The sequence below is a fragment of the Ochotona princeps genome, chromosome 2 (genome assembly GCF_030435755.1).
Source record: "Ochotona princeps isolate mOchPri1 chromosome 2, mOchPri1.hap1, whole genome shotgun sequence".
Lineage (NCBI taxonomy): Eukaryota > Metazoa > Chordata > Mammalia > Lagomorpha > Ochotonidae > Ochotona > Ochotona princeps.
The window spans coordinates 31,046,661-31,070,533 of NC_080833.1; the positions used below are offsets into that span (position 1 = coordinate 31,046,661).

General features: G+C 53.1%; 1 protein-coding gene across 2 annotated transcripts in view; it reads right to left on the reverse strand.

The window, feature by feature from the left end:
* Nucleotides 1-7,279: 7,279 nt before the first annotated feature.
* The window catches only part of RIMS3 (regulating synaptic membrane exocytosis 3), a 34,660-nt gene continuing 18,066 nt past the window's right edge, over nucleotides 7,280-23,873 (reverse strand). For both annotated transcript variants that reach the window (XM_004591530.2, XM_058679544.1), the window contains 6 exons: nucleotides 19,352-19,596; nucleotides 13,590-13,731; nucleotides 11,331-11,443; nucleotides 10,109-10,210; nucleotides 9,690-9,829; nucleotides 7,280-8,124 (listed from right to left, as the gene is read on the reverse strand). In XM_004591530.2, the coding sequence (XP_004591587.2) occupies nucleotides 7,912-8,124; nucleotides 9,690-9,829; nucleotides 10,109-10,210; nucleotides 11,331-11,443; nucleotides 13,590-13,731; nucleotides 19,352-19,565 (924 nt within the window). In that variant the 5' untranslated portion in view covers nucleotides 19,566-19,596 and the 3' untranslated portion in view covers nucleotides 7,280-7,911. The remainder of the gene's footprint in view (nucleotides 8,125-9,689; nucleotides 9,830-10,108; nucleotides 10,211-11,330; nucleotides 11,444-13,589; nucleotides 13,732-19,351; nucleotides 19,597-23,873) is intronic.

The following is a 23,873-nucleotide window of genomic DNA, read 5'->3' on the forward strand; positions in this document are numbered from 1 at the left end:
CATACTTAGTACCCAGCCCCCAATGTAGAAGATCCAAATTGAGTTCCTGGCTCAATTATAAACAGTTAGGGACTAGATCAGAAGATCAAAGACCTTTGTATATCTCTATGCCTGACTTTCAAGTAAAATGAAAATAAGTCAAAAGATGATAAGGGAGGGTCCATGTGGTTGTAGGCAGTATGCTAAGTTGCCATATCATCCCAAATCAAAGTACTGGCTTCAGCCCCAGCTGCTCTGTTTCCAATCTAACTCCCTGCAGTGTGCCTGGGAAAGCATCTAGGAAGACAGCGCAGGAAACTGGGCCTCTGCCATCCACACAGGAGACTGGATGAGATTCCTGGTTCCTGGTTTCAGCCTGGCGCAGCCTGGGCTGTGGTGGTCATTTTGGAAGTGAAACAACATCTGGAATATTTCTGTACCTCACCTTCTTTCTGTGTCACTCGGATAAATAAAATCTGTAAGAAACAAAAAATGATGAAATTGTTTATTTTCCTTCTGTTTGATGAACATTTTTAGACTTTTTTTCCCCCTGTGGACCGTTGCTTTTATTGCTGCCCCTTTGTTTTCTTTTTTGGGAAAGATGTTTTAAAAAGATTTATTTATTGTACTTGAAAGGCAGAGTTACAAAGAAAAAGAGAGGGAGGGAGGGAGGGAGAGAGAGAGAGAGAGAGAGAGAGAGAATCTTCCATCTGCTGGTTCACTTTCCAGGTGCCCACATGGCTAGGATTGGGCCAGCCAAAGCCAGGAGCCAGGATCTTCATCCAGGTCTCCTATGGAGGTGATGAGGGCCCAGATGTGAATCAGAAGGAGAAGCTGGGACACAAATTGGTGTCCATGTGGAATGGCAGCTTTGCAAATGATGGCTTTACTTATTATAGCACTGACCTGGGAAAGAATTTTACTGATCAGAAGCATAGAATTCCTCTATAAATGTATTTTGTGGGAGTCAGAAAAGTGGAGTGAGAAGAAGAGGGGGAAGGAGAAACATGTTCCTGTCTGCCAGATTACTCCCCAAATGTCCAAAACAGCTGGGCTTGGGCCAACCCCAAACCAGGAATCAGGAACTTGATTCAGATCTCCCTCATGAATGACAGAGTCCTAAGTACTCAAGTCTTCATCTGCTGCCTCCCAGGGTCTACATTTATAGTAAGCTGGAGTTAGGAGCCAGAGCTGGGAATCAAATCCAGGCATTATGATGTGGGACATGGATATCTTAACCACTAGGCTAAATTCTCTTTCCACACAGGAGTTCTTAAAGCTTATAACAGTCCATGATGATACCTTAGGAGAGAGATCAAAGGTGGAAAAAAGTTAAAAAGGGGAGTACTGGGGCATACCACAGCTCACTTTGGCCTCATAAGTCTCCCCACAAAACATGGTGCCCATGGGAATGACAAAGCCAAGGGCCAAGGTCAAGGCAGTGGAGACCTGTTGGGGACAGATCCCAGCTCTTTCCAAAGCAAGCACATGCTATGCCAATGCTACCCTGCTTCTATCCGCCTTCTGTGCTCCTCAGACCCAGGCCTCAGAGGATAGACAGTGGCTTTGCCTAGAAGTGATTGAATGTGAACATATCTCTCATGCCTCCCTGAGGCAGGAAGGACCCGGAGTGCTTCAAGTGCCAACATTTGATGTCGTTCATGTCACTAGAGACCAATGCTGTGCTTGCAGCTTCTTAGTGTGACTGAAACAAACAAGACTGACTTGGCCATGAGACTAAGCAGAGCTGCTGGACCATGTGCTCAGAAGTGAGCAGCAGGTGGCAAGCAGTCACCTTAGCCCCAACATTCCTTCCCCTCCACCTGGGCATCCCTTACACAGTCAGTGGATGATTGGAGAGCCTGTAGCTGGGACCATGGCAGACAAAGCTTGGCAGCTGCTAGAGTAATCAGATTCCATGGCCTCAGTGCACTGATTTGACAATAGAGTTCCCCAGAGAGGTTTCAGAGGGTAAGGTCCTATTTGTTACACCTTTTTCTTTGTCATACATATTTATGGGGGCCATAGCAGGCTAATTCTCCACCTGCAGCATCAGCATCTCCTATGGGCACTGGTTCCAGTGTTAGCTGCTCCACTTGTAATCCAAATCCCTGTTGGTGGCCCGAGAAAGCAGCAGAGGATGGCCCAAGGGGGCCCCTGCACCCATGTAAGATACTCAGAATCTTCTGGCTCCCAACTTCGGGCCAGCTCAGTTCTGGCCATTGTGGCCATTTGGGGAGTGAATCAGCAGACAGAAGATTCTGTGTGTGTGTGTGTCTGCCTCTCCCTCTCTCTATAACCCAAGTAAAAAAATAAATGAATCTCTCTATATCTATCTATCTACAGATAAAGATAGATAAAGAGAGAAACCGAGAGAGGAGGAAGAGGATGAGAGGAAAGAGAGAGATCTTCCTTTCATTGGTTCATTCCCCAGACAGTCACAATGGCTGGGGCTGGGCCAGGCTAGAGTCAAGAGCCAAGAGCTTCATCTTATTCTTCCATGTGGGTGGCAGGGGCTCAAACCATATTTGGGCCATCCTTTGCTGCTTTCCCAGCCACATTAGTAGGGAGTTAGAGTGGAAGTGGAGCAGCCAGGACTTGCACTTGGTATCCACATGAGAGGCCACGGGCAGCAGCTTTACCCACCATGCCACAATGCCAGAACCATGTTTTGACTTTTTTCCATTGCCTCTCAGCCAAACTCTTCTCCTTTGGGTCTCCTGTGTTCTCCTTCCCGGCCTAAGAACCCTCTGTAGAGAAGGAACCACATGGGACCATTTCAAACTGACTTTAATTTTTTTTTTTGCTGCCCAAATACTGTACATGCAGAAGCCATGTGAAGAGTTTTCTCCTCAAGGGAATTGGCAAGAACAGTGTACAAAACAGCTGGCAGGTTCTCCCAGCTGTGCACCTGCCACCCAGGACCCGCACAAAGATGCTGTGTGTAGAAAATGCAGAAAGCACAGATAGAAAAAGCTAATTGCTTCGTGTCTCAACAGTGTGCTTAACCGTCCCTCCCAGCTATCTCTGTCTTTGCAGGATGCGCTGGAGAATGCTAAGGAAGCGGCTCCTGTCTCCTTTGGGCAGCCACACTAAGGAGTGGACAGAACCAGCAGGCCCACTTGTCCTATGCAACAGCCACTTCCCTTCCAAGAGAGACAGCACTGGACAAATGCATGGTTTTGAGTAGCAAAGTACTTGGCTGGGACCTGAGCTCTCTCTCTCTCACCTACCATCTTCAACCTGCCCATTGGAGCATTGAGATTATCCAGGAAGGACCACACACTCGGGATGCAGCTGAGGTGTGATATCACATCAGCACGTGGGAAACTGTCCGCTGTACACACCTCTTGATTGCTTCTCATCACAACACAAGAATAAAGGAGGTGAACTAATCACAAAGAGGTGAAAGCTGAGCCTGTTTAGGGTTCCCAGAGTTCTTGTCGGCGGCAGCAGCTGGGCAGGAGCAGTTGAGGACCTGTGCCCCGCTGGGACACTGGGGTGGGGTGCCCCTGGAGCCAGGTGCTGGCTACACCAGGCTCACAGCCTTGGCAGCCTCACGGCAAAGACTCCATGGAGCAATGAGCTGATGATCTGGCTGTGAGAATGGGGAAGCCGAGGCCCAGCTAAGTGGGGAGACTTGCACACACACGGTCCCAGGAGTCCCTTATTGACAGCCATCAGGGTCTGTCAGTTCACGGGACAGAGGCTCTGTTGCCCCCAAAATTCTTGGACCCCATTTCTGTGAGCCAAGCTGTCTGGACCCGGTCCCAGGGACCCTTTCTAGCATCAATGTGAAAGCAGAGGAGGCCCAAGGCCCTGTTTTTCTGGTTAAGTTCCCAGCCAGAGCCCAAGAAGGTTTACCCAGAGCTGTGACCTCCACCTCAAACCAGTCTAGGTGCCCAAAAGAATACAAGCTTCTCTCGCTGATACAGCTTCCCTCACAGCTGCTGGGCCTGGAGGAGCCCAAGCTCAGGATTGGAGTGTGGGGTGTGGGGTGTGGGGAGGTGCTTTGCTACATGGAAAGATTAAGCCCTTTGTCAGAGAACCAGGCTCTGCCACTGGCCATGCCAATGCACAAGCCACTCACATGCAGCGCAGCTGGCAGGGCTGGTGCAGGGAGCCCGCGTTTCTCTCTTTGGCATCACTGACGTTGCGCTGAAATGCTCAGGCACTCTTTCAAAATAACTCTTTCCCAGACCGACCAGGTCAAGCCAGCCCCCATCAGGCCATGCCTGATTGTGGGGTGGGGTACTCCCCCACCCCGTTCTCCAATCGGGATTGCTTTGCAAGCAACACACTGGAAGGAGAAAACATACGGTGGGGAGAGGTGGAGGGGGGCTGAGTCTTCATTTGCATCTCCCTCCTGATCACTCAGTGACAGACAATTCAGTAGAGGAAGCAGCATGTTAAGGAACCTCTATGTACATCAGGACATCGAAGAGGAAGACTCGGAGGAGGGGAGAGCCAGGCGGGAGGAGGCAGGGAGCAGGCCTTTTCTTTCCCAGCTCCCTGCAGCCAACCATAGAAATCTGCCGGCCAACCTCTAGGCCCTGAACATGGGCATGTCCCACTCCTCCTGCCCCATTCCCCTCACCTGGGCGGACAGCAGCCCGTCAAACACATCGACAAAGGCAGCAGTTTCTTGCACAGGGTTTGCACAGTGTGGGAGCAATCGGAGACACACAGAAGAGCAGCTGAACCTTGCAGCCTTGCTGCCTTCTGGGCCCGGGACGCTGGGGAGTATGAGGTATCAGGAGCTCTGGAGCCCAGGGGAGGAGGGCTCAGCATCTCCCGGCAACAGGGCATAGAGTAAGGCCCCCCAGGCATGTGTCAGGGCTCCTGGTAACGCAGTCTGAGGTTGTGCTACATTTCATTTCCAAAGAAGTGCCTGTGGAGGACTCTAGTGTCTTAAAAAAAGAAAAAAACAAAAAACAAAAAACAGAGGCTTCTGCTCTCCTCAGGGCTGGCAGTGGAGGAGAGTTCTGGATGCTTCCACCGGAGGGCTGCTGGGCAGCAGGACTGCTGGCTGGACCTCAGGCCTCCACCTGGCAGCAGGTGCCTTGAAATCCAGTGAGCGGGGGAGCTCTCCTGGGTTCTGTCACAGCTCCCATGGATGCTGCTGGCTTTGCTGGGATTTGCTGGGCCTCAACAGCCTCCCTGGACAGTGGAAGAGAGTGCCTGGGGAGTCTTTCCGGAGATGGCGCTTCCCTGAAGGATCCATGCCCTGATTAAACCAGGGCTTGGCCCCATCTGCTGGAGCCTGCTTCCCACCAGAGGCCCACAGCCACTTCCCCGTAGAGAAAAAGTCTGCGACCCAGGTGGCGCAGGCGCAGCAGTGCAGAACAACAAAGCAGATATCTGAGTCCCTTGTCCAGTCGCTACCCATGATTTAACATCCCTGCCATCCCTGTCCCAGCCCCTAGTGGCTCCTGCATGGCCAGAGAAGAGGATGCCAAAGAGCCCCCTCAGGCACCTCTGCCTGGGCTCATCCAGGATGAGGCAGCACTTGCGTCCAGGACACCACACCTGCAGTGCGATGGCCCAGGGTAGGGAGAACCCTGGAGGATGGTCCCCCCAGCCCTTTCTCAAAGGGCAGCTTCCCTCTGCCCCCACCCCACCCTGACCTGCGGAAGGTCAGGAGTCACATGTGTGCCTGCTCCTCTTCTGGGACAGGCAAACACCATCATCCAAGATGTTGAGACACACACCTGAGCTGCAGCCAGTCCCCAGCGCACATCCACAGCAGCCCCAAACAACTTCCCTCTTGGGGGAAACCCAAGTTAAAGACAAGGCATTCCCCCCTCCCAGGTCAACCAGGGAGAAGATATCTTACAGGGACCTGTCCAACTCTGGGCACTTTGGATAGCTGGGGTAACAGGCCAACAGTCCACGGCTTTCACCTGGCAAGCCCCTCTTCTGGCCAAAACTCCCCCAGAGGCCAGGAACTACCTACCTCAGCCGGTCATTCCCCACCTTCTCCCATCACCTTCCTGGATCCCCAAAGGAAGCAGGGGGATGTCACCCCCATGTTCAGGGGCATCACTTGCACTTTCCTGTTATCACTACTAATCCCACCACTCCAAAGGAATCAAACGCACAGCATCCTGAGGGTAGCTGCTTCCGTCAGCATCCGGGGTTAAACATGCCCTTTTGAAAAGTCCTTCCTGTTTCCCCACTAAGGATAAAGTACGCATAGCTCTCTGCCCCATTTCCAGGAACACCAGGAGCACAGGCATGACCTGGTCCAAGCAACAGGTTACTGCTTTGAGAGGGAGCTCGTTCTGGCCATGGCCTCCCATCCCCAGTGCAGATGGCTGCTAGGAAATGAGGCCCCTCTGGACTGGAGAGCTGAGCTTCCCGGAGCTGCCCCTACCATGTTCACTTCCACAAGTTCAAGGTTCACTTGCACAAGGAATGCAAACAACGAGGCCCAGGACATCACCCCTGCTGCCCAGGTGGCCGTTCCTGCTTTGGGCACTAGGTGGTAGCATCTGCGAAGGAGGCCAAAAGTCTTCCCCGCAGCCTACCCCTCCCTGACCTCTCTCCTCTTTGCCACCCATCTCTGGGGGAACCTTTCACCCTTCACCCTTTACCCTAAAGCCGAGGTGAAGGGATGGGGAAAGGGCACTCCTGAGCCACACTGCAGGAGTCCCAGCACACTGCTCACAGGATCCAGTCTAGGCACTGGGCCCCCCACCAACAGGGCTTCAGGTTGGGGGTTCCAAGTGGCTGGGAGAAGTGTCCATGGGAGAGTGCAGAGGTGGGGAGGGCCTAGATCAGGCCACGCTGCAGCGAAAAGGCAGGGGGCTGGGAGCAGGAAGTATTGCTGTGCAGAGCTGGTGACGTGAGCCCAGAGCCAGGCTGCCTGTGGAGCAAGGAGTTGACGTGGGCCCCTCCACCCCTACAGGGACCCTGGTTTGGAAACAAGCAGAAAATAGGGCCCCTAAATGATCATGTTCATGCAGTGAGTGCTGGGAGGTTGAGGAGGACTGGCCACACTGCCCTCCTTCCTCCAGCAAACAAGCTCCATGCCCAGGCAGGTGTAACCACAGAAGGCTGCCCATGGTGGCAGTCACAGGTAACAGCCTGGATGGGGGCCATCTCTTGGGCCCACTGTAGAACTGCTTTGGCAATGCTGGCAGGGAGGGGGTGGGGAAGAGCAAATGCCCAGGGAAGCCCCCTGACCTCTCCCTCGGAGGATCTGGCAGGCAACGCTGAGAACCAACACTCCGTGCACTCTGCCTGGAGGAGGCACTGGTTCTGCCTTGGGGAGAGCCCAAGCCCTAGACTTCCCAGCCCTGGCCAGGGTGCAGGAAGGGCATGCCATATGTGCATGACGCTTTCAGGAGAGAGGGGAGAGCTGCCAAGCGGCTGGTGGGTGGAGGGGAGGCAGGTAAAGAGGAACCCATAGGGTCTTGGGGTAGCCAGCTGCAGTGGGTGCTACATTCTTCAAGAAACAGCAGCAGTGCTGGGGGAGGCAACAGGTGGGACAACAGACAAGTCAGAAAATCAAGAGGAAGCAGCAGGCACGCGCCCAGGTAGGTTCAACAAGAGCAGCGTTCCCCCACTTGACCCCAGCAGGTGCTTTGGGGTGACATGTCCTTACAACACTCTTTTGGGTTTCTTTGCGACAAGATACAAAGAGACAAGGATTTCAGACTGGGTACTCACCTGGACAGACTGTGTACCCAGATCAAAGGACAAAAAAAAAAGTCACATACACACACACACACATACACACACATACACACAGACACACACACAGACACACCACAGTGTCCACTGCCAGCTGGGGCGAGCCCAGGAGCCAACAGGCATGCAGCAGGGCAAGGGTCCAGAGAGATATGAAGGTTATGTACAGGGGGGGAGGCAGGGCCAGTTGACACCGCCCTTCCCCCACTGCCATCCCGGCCTCCTTTCCTGAGGTCCTTAAGAGCATGAGGGGCTGGTGGCACTCTCTAGGGAGGACTGGGACAGGCGCCGGGTAAGGGAGCCAAGCGTGGAGTCTGCCACCGAGGAGGTGGGGAAGAGTTTGTACCAGCCGGTGACCGCAGCACTCAGGTCCAGCTCATCCAGCATGATCTGGGCCATGCCCATGAAGCACTTGTGGTCCATGCGGCCGTAGTCGCCCCAGACGATCACCTGCCACAAGGGGGATGGGGAGGGAGGCAGAATGAAGACCCAATCCACCTCCCTCCCTCCAACCCTGGTGGGGGCAGGCCCAAAAACCTGCTCACAGAGGAGATAGAGAGATCCTGGACGCAGACCCATCTGGAGCCTCTGAGTGTACTCTGCGTGTCTATTTCAGCTAGTATGACAGGTCATGGAGGTGGGGCTGCTGCGTGCACACAGAGGAACCTAGTGCTCAGAGAGGCAAGTTTGACATCCCAAAGACACCTAGCATTTTGCAGCTGAGTTGGGGTCAGAACGTGAGTGCGGCTGGCTGCCAAGCACTTTGCCCAGAAGAGATCCTATTGCAAGTCCGCAACCTCGGGGCATAGCTCTGGCCCTGCTGCTGGCCCACCTGGGGCTCCCATGGGTGCTTCGTTCTCCCTGGGCGTCTTTGTATTTTCCACCTGCTGGGAGACAAGAATACACTTCTCCATAGTTTTCCAGTTTGTATTTTCCTTGCTGAAGCCTTTTCCAAGCCTGGGTTCTAAAGTCCAAGCTTGTAGCTCAAAGGAGCCACCTGAGGAAGACCCTGGCTCTGGCTGCCTCTCTGCCACCTACTAATTCTCAGTACCTGTTTGCCAGGCACTTGGGCCAGGATGTATACTAGTCATCTCCATTAATCCCCATAATACATTGCCCACTGCTAGTCAGTGTCAAGCAGGAACCAGGGATTTACTATTGTGCCTCAGGCTTCTGGTCTGTGAAATGGGCCCCATGATCCCTCCCCAACCTCACCCCAACCTCCAGGACCATGGTGAAGTCAGCCCACAGCATGTGGACGGACCACTGGAATGGCAATCACCTAGACCCTGCCGGTCACCAGCTGAAAGCTCAAGCAATTGGCTTGGTGAGTCTGACTTGCTCGATCAGGATCACATCTGGAAAGTATCTGACATAAAACCTGGTCCAGGGCTGATGTGCAATTAATGGTAGTACCAGGGAAGAGGAGAGGGCAGCTGTCAGAACCTGGCACTGCCTCTCAGCCGTGCCACAGAGCCTGCCACCCTCTGAACCCTGAATTCCTTGTGAGCCTCCTTGAAGCTGTGAAAACACGAGGGTACTGTGGTTTTGTGTGTTGAATTTGAACCCCTCAGTGGAAGGTGCTACAAGGGTGGAAACGTAATTGACTGTCAGTTCCAGGTGAGGCTTTGAGGCAGAGGTAGGGGAAGGGTGACTAGGGTTAGATAAGGTCAAGAGCATGGACCCAGGAGGGCTGGATCCTGTTGGCTTTGTAAGAGGACCAAGAGCGACCATAAGAGGGACACACATGTCTCTGGCCACAGCATGGATGCCTCATGCTGCCTTGGAACTCTGCCAGCAAGAAGGCCGTCACCTTGAACTTACAGAACTACGAGTGGGATAAGCCTCTTGTCCTTACAGTTATCCAGCCTCAAGCATTTTGTCATAGGAATGAGACGTGGACTAATACAATAGAGTGTGAATTAATGCATTCTGGTCTAGTACTTGACCCCTGGTAAATTCTAAGTGAAACTTTCTTTCTAATACAAGTCAGCCTGCTCCCTTGTCCCACTCACCTGCAGCACCTTGCCCTGGGGTCCTTCATCAAAGAGCAGAGCCTGCTGGTACAGGGGATCGCAGCTCTTCTTGGCCATCTTGGTCTTTTTCTTGGCCAGGCAGGCCCCATTCTCAAGCAGGTAGGCCTTGATATAGGTGGCTGTGGGGTGAGACAGAGCAGGTTGGGAAGCGGTGTGGGAGGAGCTACCATGCCTTGCCCATCCCCTAAATTCTAGGTGACCCTGGCAGCGAGTGGAATAGGAGGAGCAAATGCTGCATCTTCCATCCTCACCTGCCCCTACCCTTACCCTACTCAGCCTGATTTAGGTCACTGGGGAGGTAAGGACTTGCTAGGCCCAGAACTCAGCTGTCTACCCCACCTGTTCCCAGTGCACTCCCTCCCATCTCCAAAATTTTCTTCCCATGTATTTGGTCCCACCTGGAAGGGATTTGGAGCCTGGTTTGGGGGTCAGACCCCGGGCTTCGATCACCTCCACCTCCAGCTGGCCACTCCGGTCAGTGATGGTGATGTGCACGTCTCCTGCAAGGGAGAGAAGGGATGGTCCAGGCATAGCCAGGTTAAGGCGCAGGTCTGGTCCACAGAGGACACTGCCACTTCCTCCCAACCCCCCAAGGGAAACAAGATAGAGCAAACTGCACGTGCTAGAACTACTCCCAGGAGACCCCATTCACATGGCTGAAAAATACTCAGACGGTCTGTTAGGGGGTGAACTGGGGGCATGACCTTTAAGGATGTGCATAGGTTGCCATCAATGGCTGCCCAACTTCCACAGACCACTGGTCACTGGAAGTCTCTACCTTGATGAGCACAAGGTAGGTCCAGACCACAGCTTCCCGCATCAGAGTCCGAGGGGGAGGAGTGGGCTCTGCTGTCCCCAAACTGTCTCTGTCACTCCCCTAAATGTATGTGGAACAAATATTGACAGAATATCAGAGTGACAAGGCACCAGGCAGTGAACTTGCTCAGGAAGGCCAGCAAAGGCCGCCTGGGAGTGTGCTCCTACACACTAGACAATGCAGGCGACGGGGCCCACTGGCTGTCTGATCTCTAAGTCATTCAAGTGCATGGGCCAGTTTCACATTCACCCAGGGGTCACTTGGACCATCCCTTGGCGTATGCAAGAATAACCAGCGTAGCCAAAAGAGCTCGACTTAGGGCTCAGCATCCCATGTTAGAGTCTCAGTTTGTGTCTGTGTGCTGTGAGGGTCAGAGTTTGCTACATCCTATAATCCCCCGCCCCCTCTCCAGCCTTGGGCAGTGGGGTCTAGCAACCAAATGACTCAAGCCTGTACTCCCCAGTTTTAGACACGAGGGGGCGCCACACACAAACATTCAAAGCTGCAAAGGAGTCTGGTGCAAGCTGCTGACTCCTCAGTCTGTCTCCCCTTCCAGTCTAAGGCTGGGAGAAGGAATCAGGCTCCCTGGGCACTTAAGAGCCTAAAGCCAAGGGCTAGGAATTGGCCAAATTCAGCCCAGGAGCCAGATGAGCACCCTCACCTGGCTGCTGCTGTGGCTCCCGCACCCCCATCCCAGCCACGAAAGCCCAGGCAAGGTCTCCTTTCTGGGTCTCCCAGGGGCCCAAAGCACCTTTTCTGCTGGGTGGCCCACCCCACCCACCCTGCCCTGAAGACTCACTCACCCATGGGTGGTGTCGCCAGCGTCTGCCGCCCCACAATCTGGGCTGGGCCCAACCCATCCAGGAAATCGCTGAACTGGCTCTCAGCCCCGAGCCGTGTGGTGGGGAAGATGAACCTGCAGGAGGAGGCAGGGAGCCGTGGGACAGGGCTGGTGTCCAAACAGGAGGGATTGGGTGGGGGAAAAGTAGGGGATGCAGAAATTCTGACCCCTCCCCTGTGCCTCAGTTTCCCTTTATGTGTTTTGAATGCACTCCTCTGGTCAGGGACAGACACAACTACTCATTCCTACACACAGAAGAAAATTATTTTGCTGGGCTGGTGCAATGACATACCAAGTTAATTCTCCCCCCTGTGGCACTGGCATCCCATTTGGGTGCCAATTTTTGTCCTGGCTACTCCACCTCTGATCCAGCCCCCTGGGGAAGCAGTGGAGGATGGCTCAAGTCCTTGGACCCCTGTACCCATGTGGAGACCAGGAGGAAGCTCTTGGCTCCCAGCTTTGGATCAGTTCAACTTAGGCCATTGCAGCTACTCGGGGGTGAACCAGGGATGGAAGATCTTCCTCTCTGTTTCTCTCTCTGTAAAATTTGCCTTTCCAATAAAAAAAAATGCATTTAAAAATTATTTTGCTGTCACTAGAAAAAATTAATTAAAAATTCAACACTCTGCCCAAGGATTTCTAGGGTGACCCTTAAAAGGCAGGGCTCGCTGGACATCTGTATTCTTACAGGGGACGTCAATGTCAAGAGCCACAAAGGCCACAAACCCCAAAGCTGGGAGTCAGTTCCAAGAACTGAGGCCTCTGTTGACCATAACTTTGAAATCCAAGTCAATAACCTGAGGGGATGCCTGAAACAGCAAGAGCAGCACAGGGTGATGACTGGCAAGTAATGGCAGGTGGGCCACAGCTGTGCAGGGCAGGAAAGCCTGACAGTGATGGAGAGCTGGCCAAGTGCCAGCAGCACCCTGCTGTGCCACGTACGCTGCATCCCCCCCCCATCCTAACAACCACTCCGTTATCCAACCTTACAGGGTACAGCACAGAGGCTCCAAGGGATAAGACATGTGTCCTGACTGCAAAATAGAGATGACACCTGGTTCTCTGGAGTCTAGTGAGGATAAGGGTGCAAGGAATGTTCTAGAAAGTCCAGCAACAGTAAATGGCAGTTGTTGTCACTGTTGCTGTCACCTTCCGCAAGGAAAGCGTGCTGCTTTTTCACATCCTCCAGCCTAAAGGGTTTGGGTGTGGTCAGCAGAAGGGGGACACCAGAGGGAGGTGTAGTTCAGATTTGCCCAGGGCTACCATGAGCAGGCCAGGTTCTAAGGTCTCCCAGCATGGTGCATGCTCCAGCTAGAGATAAAAGGCTGACAGGCATGTTGGACAGTTGGGCAGGGAGGCCCTCTCGGCCAAGAACAGGCTGGCAGGGAAGAGCAGGTGGTGTGTGTGCTTCTCAGAGAGGGCCTGGGGCTCTCCCCAACCAGATTCTCCACCCCCGAGAGGGCCTCAAGCCCCAGCCACTCTTACTAGCCGTGGTCAACAACTGCCTAACACCAGATTCCTAAGAATATGGGATCTGAGAAGAGTGAAGAAACTTGGGCTCTTAAAGTCATAGACTCTTAGGAGTCAGTATACAGTGTAAAGGTTGTGAACAAAGGTGCAGTCCTAGTAGTTGTAGCCATTTGGGGAAGGAGTCTGTATGTGGAGGATCTCTCTAAAGATCATGATCTCTGCTTACGTCACTCCACCTTTCAAATAAATCAATCTCTTAAAAAACTGAGATCAAAGTTCACGGGGTAACGCACTCTGTCTTTGCAGGGGACATCCAAGCTTTCTGCTTCTTTTTGCTACTGCTGGTTTTGAGCCACTATACCGGTCTTACTTCTAGCCTGGGAGTTGCTATGCAGACTGAAAAAAAAAAAAAATAAACACTTTATCTAGTCCAGTCTCCTTCCCTAAGCCCCTAACAAAGCTGCTCATAAAAACTCCATATCTGAATGCTCAGCCAGTAGGTTTGGACCTGAAAGGATGTGAGGGTTGCATTCTCCTGCCACCCCTCCCCACCCAGAACAGGGCTGTGTGTATGGGTGGTGGCAGGTGGGAGGCAGGGGGTCCTCCAGTAGCATGCACACAGGAAGCTGTGGCTGTTCCCGGCTCTCTAGGATGCTCTGTCGGGCCCTGGAGCAGACAGAGACACAGAGGACCCCAGACATCTCAGCTGCCAACCATGGCCGGGCCCAGGGCAAGGCGCAGCTGCACGCACGTGCCGTCCGAGCTGTTGCTGTTGGTACTCCCATCCGTGGACTCGCGGCTGCCCTGGCGCGTGACCCGGCTGCGCATCTCCACGGCGATGCCGGTCTCGGTGCTTCGGCGGATGTTGCTGCGCAGCTTCTTGGTGGTCCCTTCTGTGACCCCGGCACCAAATACAGAGAGGAAGCAAGGTCAGGTCACAGAACAGACTTGCTGCCCATGTCACTGTCTCAGGAGGGACGCCGGCATGGCTGCAGGTGCAGGGAGCTGGTCTGCAGCCTCCCTACCTTACCCAGGCTAGACACACAGAGCAGTGCAGCAGGTGGCTGGCTACCAGGCTGGGATGCTGGGAGAAGCCAGGCAGAGTCCCAGCCCCGCAGCCCCGCAGCCCTGCAGCCCTGCAGCCCCACAGCCCCGCAGCCCTGCAGCCCTGCAGCCCTGCAGCCCTGCACCCTCACTGTCGTCCTCTTGGGACTCCCCTGATGCCACGTTCCCTTTCCCTCTCATCAGCAGCCTAAAAACTCTTCTACTCTCTCCCTTCTGGAAAGTTTATCTTCTCTATGATTCCCAGATTTACCTTCCTTCCTCCATTTACTTTCCCACATCTCTAACACTTTCTTAAGTAAGCCCTGTTTGCACCTGACCACTCCCAGGCGTGGCTTCTTGAGGTGGGTCTGAACATGAGGGATGTGGAGGGCAGGTGTGTGGGATTTATTTGAGGGGAAATGTCATCAGGAAATCCAGACTATGGAGAGGGTCAGCTAGCTTGAGGGCTAGCATGAGGGTTGAACCCCAGAAGCCGTGCAGTCATCCCACCCTGTGTTCCTGCCCAGAGGCCCCCTCCCCAACCTTCCCAGGAACCTGGGGCCCTTCCCTCTCGGAGCATCACCATACAGCCTTGGTTTCCATGGCAACCTCCTCAACATTGCAACGCAGTCCCTCCAGACAGACTGGGAGGAGGCGGGGTGGGAGTATATACAGGGTAAGGGTGGGTAGGGACTTCCCCTGCTGAAGCTTGGCTGCTGGAGGGACGAGATGGAGAGGGCAGTGGTGCTTACGCAGGAGCCACTGCAGGCACCGGTTAGAGACCCAAGCAAATGCAGTGGAGTTGTCTTCAGGGATGGGGAACAGCCAGGGGTGGGGCAGGCAGTACAGCCCCAGAGAGCAGTGGGCAAGGGGCTGGTTACCCTGGCAGTCTTCTGCCCACCCAGGACCAGTGGTGAGCAGGGGAGGGGAAATCCAATCCCTCACCTGGGGAAGGAGGACCTCATGCCTCTACTTATCCCTCGGGAAGTTCCCCAGGGGAGGGGAGCTGAGAGGGCTGGACTGGCCAGTGGAGAGGCTGTTGAGAGGTGGGGAAGAATAGGAGTGGGGGTAGGAAGAGAGGTCTGCTCTAGAGTCATCTCAGCCGCTGACTTACTAGAGTAGTTTGCATGTCCAGGAGTCCACAAAACTCTCTCTCTCTAACACACACACACACACACAGTCCCGTTAAGGGATGGTATTGTGGCATAATAGTTTAATGCCAGCATTCCAAATGGGCACCATTTTCAGTCCTGGCTGCTCCACTTCTGACCCAGATCCCTGCTAATACATCTGGGAAAGCAGTAAAGAATGGCCCAAGTCCTTGGGCCCCTACACCAGTTTAAAAATCCCAGAAGAAATGTCTGATTCCTGGCTTTGGGCTGGCCCAACCCTGTCTGTTTCAGCCATTTGGACAGTAAACCAGCAGATGGAAGATTCCTTTCTATCTCTTCCCCTCTCTCTCTAACTCCTTCTTTCAAATAAATAAATATTTTTCTAAATAGAGTCACATTAATGCACACATATTTCTTTCACACAGACATAAGCAGACCTATGAGTTTCAACAATCATAAATACAAATAATTCCAAGTTTAAGGTCACACGTATGTTTACATCATCACCGATGGTCCTACCAGGTCTTGGTCACTTGTATATGTGATCTACTCTGTCACATGCAAGTGATCTTCACACTGTACCACTCCAAGCTCAATCTATCCACTCAGTCACAAATGGTGTGTGACCCACCACACACAGAGCAGTGGGAGCTGTGGGGAGTGCTTCCTGTCCCTGGCTCCTAACTGCCACCTCTGCTCTAACCCAGTTAGAAGACAGACAAATCTGTGGGGGCTGCCAGCCACCCTCCCTCCCCCTCATATTTCCATCCTTTTAGAGCTTGGGGCAGTTTTGGCCTACTCAGAAGCAAACTGATTTCTCAGATAAGACTTGCCCAACCCAAAGTGAGTCCTGGAGTAGGGGATTCATAGCATCCTGAGATGCCAAAGACCCTTCAGCTAGGACCCACTCCTCTTGCCAGAGGTCTGAGCACTCCTAGAACCGGGAGCAGCACCCCTGGCCTACAGTCTCCCAGTCTCAGATCCATTGCTTCTGAGTGCCTCCCCGCATCCCATCTATGTGAGACGTGACTCAGCAGAGATTGTTCTGTGTCTTTAGGGCAAAGAGAAAGGTCTTGTGAGCCTGGATAAAATTCCTCTGTTGACTTCATACTTATAGCCTCAACCCCTGTTGATCCAGGGAATAAATTTATGTAGCTTCTCTCTTGGGGAGCCCAGGTCAAGCTGCTTGCAGACATTCAGTAGTCCCCAGGGACTGAAAGACTCCAGAAACTGTTCTGTCTGTTCCTTCACAGACGGGCAGAGGCTGCAGTAGCAGTCACCGAGTCATGGAATGATCCAGAACCCTCTCTCCAGCCTCCCCCAGGGCTCATGGGGGAATGCTTCTGTCCCTGGTACTGAAAAGATGAGCTGCACTTAGGCAAAGGATGGAGCCCCACTTAACGCCAGGCCAGCATTCACATGGGTCCTGAGACCCTCCAACGCTCTGACTTCACCCCCCTGAGGCCCCCACAACTTAGAGAATATTGGATCTGTGAGGAAACTGAGAAAGACAGAACATTTTTAGCTCCATTTTACAGAAGTTGAAACTGAGGTCTAATGGGGGACACTGATTTTTCCCTATGAGGAGTTACAGAGCCAGAACTTGGCCTCTAAAAGTATCAGGGACATCCACTTCAGGCAGCCCCAGGAATATACAGGAAGGAAGCAAGCACGGGGCAGGGAGATTAGAAAGAGGAGGCTAGTGCACTAGCCCAGGCTGGATATTGTGGGCATTGGCCTGGGACATAGGCTTTGCAACAAAGAAAGATGGCAGGGAGGATACAAGGAGATCAGGAGAAAAGAGGCCCTTGTCCAAGGGCGAGCTGGGGTCAGAAGACCAGTCCTTACTTCGCAGTTCTACAAGGCACAGAGCAGTCCTACCTGGGGGCAGCAGGAGGCACTCCTCTGAAATCTTCACTGGGAATAGTTTGCGGGGCCATGAGTCGGCCCTGCAACATCCCTCTGACACAAGACATCCTTCTGACACCAGAAGGAGCTCCTCCAAGGAGAAGGAACTCCAGATGGGAGAGGAGCATGCTGCAGAGAAAGGGTAGGAGGCAGAGGCCAGAGAACTCACTTCTCACAGGCCTGACTGTGACCTAGGGTAACAGTCGTGGTACTGACGCTTAGCACCAATGTTGGCAACGGGCCAGGGGGCAGGGTGCCCCTGTGGTCCCTGTCACTCAACCCTGGGCAGCTGTACAGGGCATGGATGTCACAGACACAGAAGCAGACTCAGGGGGGCCAGGTGACCCTCCTGAGTGCCCCTCCCGTAGAAAAGGCCAGGCCAGAGCACACAGCATGGCTCTGGGGTCCACTGTGAGATCATTTTCCAGTAAAGTGCTTTCTCTCCGGCCTTGGGAGGCATATTGATCAGATGAGAATCTCGCACAGGGATCCCAAGGGGCACTTCCTGCCCGGACATTCGGCTGTGGGATGACTCACAGGCCTCTGGCCAAGTCCCCTACCCAGACCCCAGACCCGTAGCTGCACCGTTCCAGACCACAAAGAGTCCAGAGCCCTGGCATCACCTATCTCCCTCTCGAGGGAAAAGGTCTTTTGGGTGTCTCCTCCAGACCCTGTATGCTGGCTGTGAAGTCTCAGCAGGTCACTGCAGCGTCTTCCAGGGACTCAGTCCCTGACCTTGGCTGTGGAAGCAAGCTGAGCACAAAGGCTCCGGGTTTCAATATGCATCACTTTGATTTCTCCGCTGGGTCTCCTGGAGCTAGACTCCTGTAGTCCAATACCTCCTTAGCATCCTACTCTATCCCTGACCCCTACTCACAGCCCTCCATGTCCAAGCCCAGCTTCTGGAGCCACACCCATACCCCCATCTACATCTTCACAGAGCTCATGCCCACCCAGGCATGCGCTAAAGGACACCTACAGCTTTTCCCTGGAATTACAAATCTCATCCTAGTTCGATTGTTGGAAAAGACCATCCCACATGCCCTTGTCAAAGGTTTTGTGAAAAATCTATTTAAGGCCAGGAAAAATACACTTTCCTCCATGCCACCACCCCATCACCCCGCTATCCCCCACTATCCTACCACTCCAAGCCTCAACTGCAAATCTTGATGCACACTCTCCCTGGATCTCCTGGTGCCCAGTCCCTCACCCCACTCCAGCTGCCTCTCTGAAGGCTTCTTAGGGAAGTTGCTTCTCTGAGCAAAACATGCAGGGAGGGATTTGAACAACAACAACAACAACAACAAAACATTGAGGAGCTCTTGGTGGGGACAGCGGGATCCTCTGTGATGTGAGGTCCAGGGTGTTTGTACAACAAGATGGGTGGGTGCCCTGGTCTGGGTACTGCTTGGATTCTGTTGTTAGGTGTCTAAGAAGGTTCATGGTGGTTCTTAGGATGCGGCTGTGAAGGTGTGTGTGAATACACGTGTGTGCACCTGTGTGACAAGCCTCCCGCCTAGGTGTGCACTCTGGGAGCTATGTTCATGCAGCTGATGTGGCTGGCTTCCTCCTGCAACTGTGGGCAGTGCACACAACAGTTGCGCTTTCCTGGCACTATGAGTAGCCAGCATGAGTACTAGATTATTCTATGTGTGCTCCTGTGCAAGCCATGAGTCTTTATGGGACTTTCTCACTTGTGACCTTGGAATGTGCACATTCCATGGGGGGGGGTCACAGCATCTGTATGGCTACTGGTACTTAGGAGGCTGGAAGATCACCAGTAAGACAACTTGTAGAGGATGGTGTTGAGACACAGCAGGTCAAGCAGTCACCTGCCTCCTCTATGGGGCACCAATTTGAGTTTCCAGCTGCTCTACTTTAGATCCGGCTTCCTACTAATGTGCCTTGAACAAGCAGTGGAAGACAGCCCAAGTTCTTGGGCTCCTGCACCCATACACTGTATCTGGATGGAACTGCAGGTTCCTGGCTTTAGCCTGGTCCAGCTCTGGCCATCGTGCCTTTTTTGGGAAGTGAATCAGCAGGAGGAAGATCTGTCTCTCTCTCTTTAGCTCTGCCTTCCAAATAAATTAATATATCTTTATAAGAAGGGAAATACTTTGAGAAGGAAGAACTATGTTTCTGGAAACTGCAGAGTGGCCTTGCACACTGCTGGGAACATCAGTATGGGTGCAGCACAGTATAAAGGCTGGCAGGAGAATAAGGACATCTAACTGTTAGGATTGGAGTCCAACCTCTTCCTCTTCCTGGGTGTGCCCATTGATGGGGCATCTGACTTCCTTCTGTCTATTGCAGTTCTGACTCCCAGAGCCCCAAGAGGGCCCAGCGAGCTAGTGCTTGCCCCGGTCCAAGTGCAAGTCCAGACAATCCTTGCAGACTCTGCCCCGGCCAAGTATGCCCAGACCCAAGCCCCAGTGCCCCATACCCTCACCAGGCTGGGGAAGCTGAAGGGTACTCTTGCTCCACTGAGTCAGGCCCACGATGGCCACCATCTTAGCGCCCAGGCTGCTGCGTCTCTTCTTGGCTGTGGTGGTCCCGGCCCCGCTCCCAGCCTGCTGGGATCCGATCTCGCCGCTGATGCTGGAGCTCCGCACCACGTTCCTGGAAGTCCCAGCCGAGGCCGGACCCGGCTCCCCGTTGAACATGGTCCCCGGGGTGGCAGGGCCTCAGGCAACCCTGAAGGTTGGGAGGGAGACAAAAGGATCCCACATCAGACTCTGATGACTCTGCTGCAGCCCCACCATTTCCCGGCCGGATGACCTTGGGCGAGTCACTCAGCTTCTCTGAGGTGGAAAAGATGCGAGGAATTCAGTTCGGTCAAGGGAGGCACAGAGTCCCACTCTATGAGTAGGAGTACCCCTGTTAACACATGGCAGAAAGGGCCAAGCAGGTGACTGGGTTTTGCAGAGAAGAGCTTCTGTGGAGTCAGATGTCTGGGGCGAGTTCCCAGGACCTCCACCTGCTAGCTATGTGCTTGGGACAGGGCACATTGTGGTGGCGGTGAACAGCTCAGAAAAAAATAAGAACTCAAATCACTTCTTCCTCAGATGGTTGTAACGATCAAATTAGGCAGAGTGTGGCAAGTTCAGAAAACAACCTGGGTAGAGCATCCAACAAGTGCTGGGGATGCTTTCATCATAGCCGGCCACCAGAACAGCAAGGGACCAGTGCAGGGCCACAACAGACTAATACACCTGCAACGGTTCATGTCAGAGCAACGGCTCAAGCTCTGAGGCTTCTGATTCAGCTCCCTGCCAATGCACTTTAGGAAGGCAGTGGAAGGCAGCCCAAGAACTTGGATCCGTGTTCCTCAAGTGGGAGACCAGGGTGGAGTTCCTGACTTCCAGTTTCAATCTGGTCCAGACCTGGCTGTTGTGACCATGGGAGTGAACCAATGGGTGAAGACCCCTCTCTCTCTCATGCATGCTGTCATTCTGCCTTTCAAATAAACCTTAAAAAAAAGAAACTAGAGAAAAAACTAGAAAAAAAAAAGAAAAACTAGAAAGAAAGAAAACTATTAAGAAAAGAAAGAAAGAAAAACCAGAAAGAAGGAAGGAGAAATAGAGAGAGAGAGAGAGACAAAGTTGGCTCCAGCAAATTGTGGAAGGGGTCCTTCCATGGGATGGGGACAGTCCAGGAGAGCCACCCACCCTTCCCGGGGCCACCAAGACAGTCACATCACATGAACCTTTTAACACATGTTCCCACAATCTTCCTCCTATACACAAAGAAACAACCATTTCATTCAAATAAAAACAAATGGACTGAAAACCAATGGTACAGCCTGGAATGTTCCATGTAACGCTGTGCCATTAGCATTTCCCAGGGTCATTAACGCTTTGCCTCAATGATTTCAAGCACCCTAGGAGTGCATTGCCTAGAGGTACCATCCTTGACTCCAATATTTAGGACAGCTAAATCTTGACTCAGGCACGAGTTTCTTTCCTCTCTCTTTTAAATAAACACATCAGGCCCAGAGCAGCAGCCTGGCGGCTAAAATTCTCACCTTGTATGCACCAGGATCCCATATGGGCACCAGTTTGTATCCCGGCGGCTCCAATTCCCATCCAGCTCCCTGCTTGTGGCCTGGGAAAGCAGTCAAGGACAGCCCAAAGCCTTGGGACCCTGCACCTACGTGGGAGACCCAAAAGAACTCCTGGTTCCTGGCTTTGGATGAGCGCAGCTCTGGCCATTGTGGCCCCTAGAGGAGTCAATCAACAGATGGAAGATCTTCCTCTCTATCTCTCCTTCTCTCTGTATATCTGAATTCTCAATTTAAAAAAATTTAAATAAACACATCAGTAAACATTTTCCCACACTGGCATTGTCTGCTAATGTCTTTACGGTTGATTTCTGGAAATGGAGGCTGTGGGTGGGAGGGTGTGCGTTGGAGGGTGTGGGTAACACTGGGAGCCTCCCCCAGTACATCCAGAGGTCCTCCCCACTTCCTGGCACAGCAATGACTTGCTCAGGTTCCCCCTTGTTTTAGCAACCCATCCAAATGAGTTTAAGGCAACCAATCCGTATTTGGCAATTCCTGGGGTCCAAGGGTGGACAGATAATCAAGTTGGCTCAGGTGAACTTACAGGGGCAGATTTGAATCCCATGCTTTACATAACAGGTAAGGGTCTTTTTCCTCTCCCTCCTTCTCCCTGTTGTCTCCCAAAAACCCTCTCCCAAGAGAGGACCCTCTTCCAGGATACATTGAGCAAAGCAACTTAGCACCCTGACAGAAGGCACAGGAGGCCGTGCTTGGAGCCACCCTCTCTCCCCTCTTCAGTTCTATAAACTCACTTATTTTCCATAGTTTATGCCAGTTTGTACCAGAGCTTCTATTACATCCAAAAGCTTGGTTCCAAGGGCTCAAATGTTCTTTGAAATCTTGGAACACAGGGCCAACTTCCTTTCCTTCCATACCATTAGCCTTGTCCACAAATACTTAAGCCCATGAAATTCCTAGGCTGATGCTGAGTGCCAAGGCTACCAGGCCAGCTTGGTCCTGCCTTCAAAAGGCCTCCAGGCTGGGGAGGGTGCAGTAGACAGTAAGTAACTAATTCTACGGTGAAGAACAATGGCAGTTCTGACAAGTACAGGAAGAGAAGGGCAGAGGACTTTGCAAATGCTCTGGAGCGGGATGGGCAACAGGTGCCTCTGGTTGTTCTGTACTGCAGCAGGGTCTTCTACTTCCTTCAGAGAGGAAAGCCAGCCTCACCGGCAGACTCCATGCCCAGCACCATGCAGGCTGCATCCCAGCCCACCAGTGCTGCTCCCAGGAAAGCCCCCCGGGCTCAGGGCACCTGGCCTGACCCTCTGCCCTCAGGAGGGAGTCTTAACATTTCAAAGGATACAATGAGAAAGCAAAGCTGCGGGGAGAGGGCACCACTCTGGCAGCCAGGAGCAGTCACCTGGCCTCCAGGTCGGCACGGCTCCTGCCTGCCTCACAAATTCGGGCTGACAGAGGATATGAGTCAAAGGCATCAGACTGTTCTTGCTCAGCCTGTGCCGTGTGCAGAGTCCCGGATTCTATTTCCCCAGCCCCCATCAGACTTGCCACGAATGGAAAGTGCCCCTGGATCTCGGCCTGTGATAATCTCTTCTCTTTTAGTTTCCAATTCGAGTGCCAGTCCGTGGGCCTGTGTGGGTATCTGCCTGACCTCTTGGACAGGGAGGGTCTGGAACTGTGCACCTGCCACAGTGTACGTCCAGTTGGCTCCTCACGACATTTCTGTGGGGCATCTAGTTATCTCCACGCTGCAGATGGGACAACTGCCTCTCGGAGGAGCCAAGACCTGCCCATCCCACTCAGCGAAGAAACAACAAAGGTCTGGACTCAGACCTAGGTCTCCTGTATCCACAGAGCAGCATATGGGCTCAGCAATCCCTGCCCCTTACCTTAGGGCTTATCTAAAAGGCCCATTCCTAAAGCTCACACTCTGTGAGAAAGCCACAAGGAAAGTGTCTACTGCCAGAAGCCCCTTGAGGCCCAGCTTCCCACCACTGGGGTAAGCATCCCAGGAGAGCAAACAGCCCACTCGGGACACAGCTTCTCACATAACCTCCACCCCCAGGGGCTGAACAGCTAAGGTACAAAATTCCCAGGGCTGCCAACCTAGGGGCTCACGTTTCCTTGTGAATAATGAATGCAGTTGACAAGCAGACAGCTTTGTCATCCGGGACTTTGTACCACCCAGTGCTATTTGCTCATTTTCAAACACCCCAGGTGTCTGGAGGGCTCAGAAATGCTTGATGGATCCCAGCCTGTAGGTCATCTCCCACGAGGACAAGAAGACCCAGTCCCAAAGTGCTGGTGCAGCCAATGTCCCAGGGCCCAACCCTCTGGTCCCAGAGTCTTGGGCAGGGCAGCCTGGGAGGGTTATGGGTCAGAAAGTGGGATCAGAAGGTGAACAAATCCCAGAGAAACCTTTCTGGGTCTTAGTTGCCTCAACTGTGTAAAGTGAAGGAGCTGGGTATGGTGAACTCCGAGTCCTTTTAGGCCAGGAGGGCTAGGTGTGAACACGTGCCGTAGTGGACAGCTCAGAATCGGGGCTCTGATACCTTCTCTGGTAGCCAGATGAGCTCAGGAAGGGCAAGCCAGGAGTACCAAGTCTTGGAAGCCCCTGAAAAGTCACCTCAAAGCCACAAGACCACAGGGATGGGAAAGGCAAGAAGGTGGCAATGGGGGTAGAGAGTGACAGAACAGCAGGCCAGAAAGTACAGCCTGGTGCTTGCTGGTAGTTCTAAATTATTGCTCAGTGAACTCCCCAAACCTAACACACACACAGCCACCAACATTTTTAATAGGTAAGACCACAGACTCCATTCCAGAGTGATGGATTGTTGGGCTGCAAGGGATGGCAAATAACTGGAGACTCCCACCTCCTCCTCATCCACCCATAGCAGACATCACAAATCCATTTCTGTCTTATTGAGATCAAAGTAACCCAGAAGCCTTC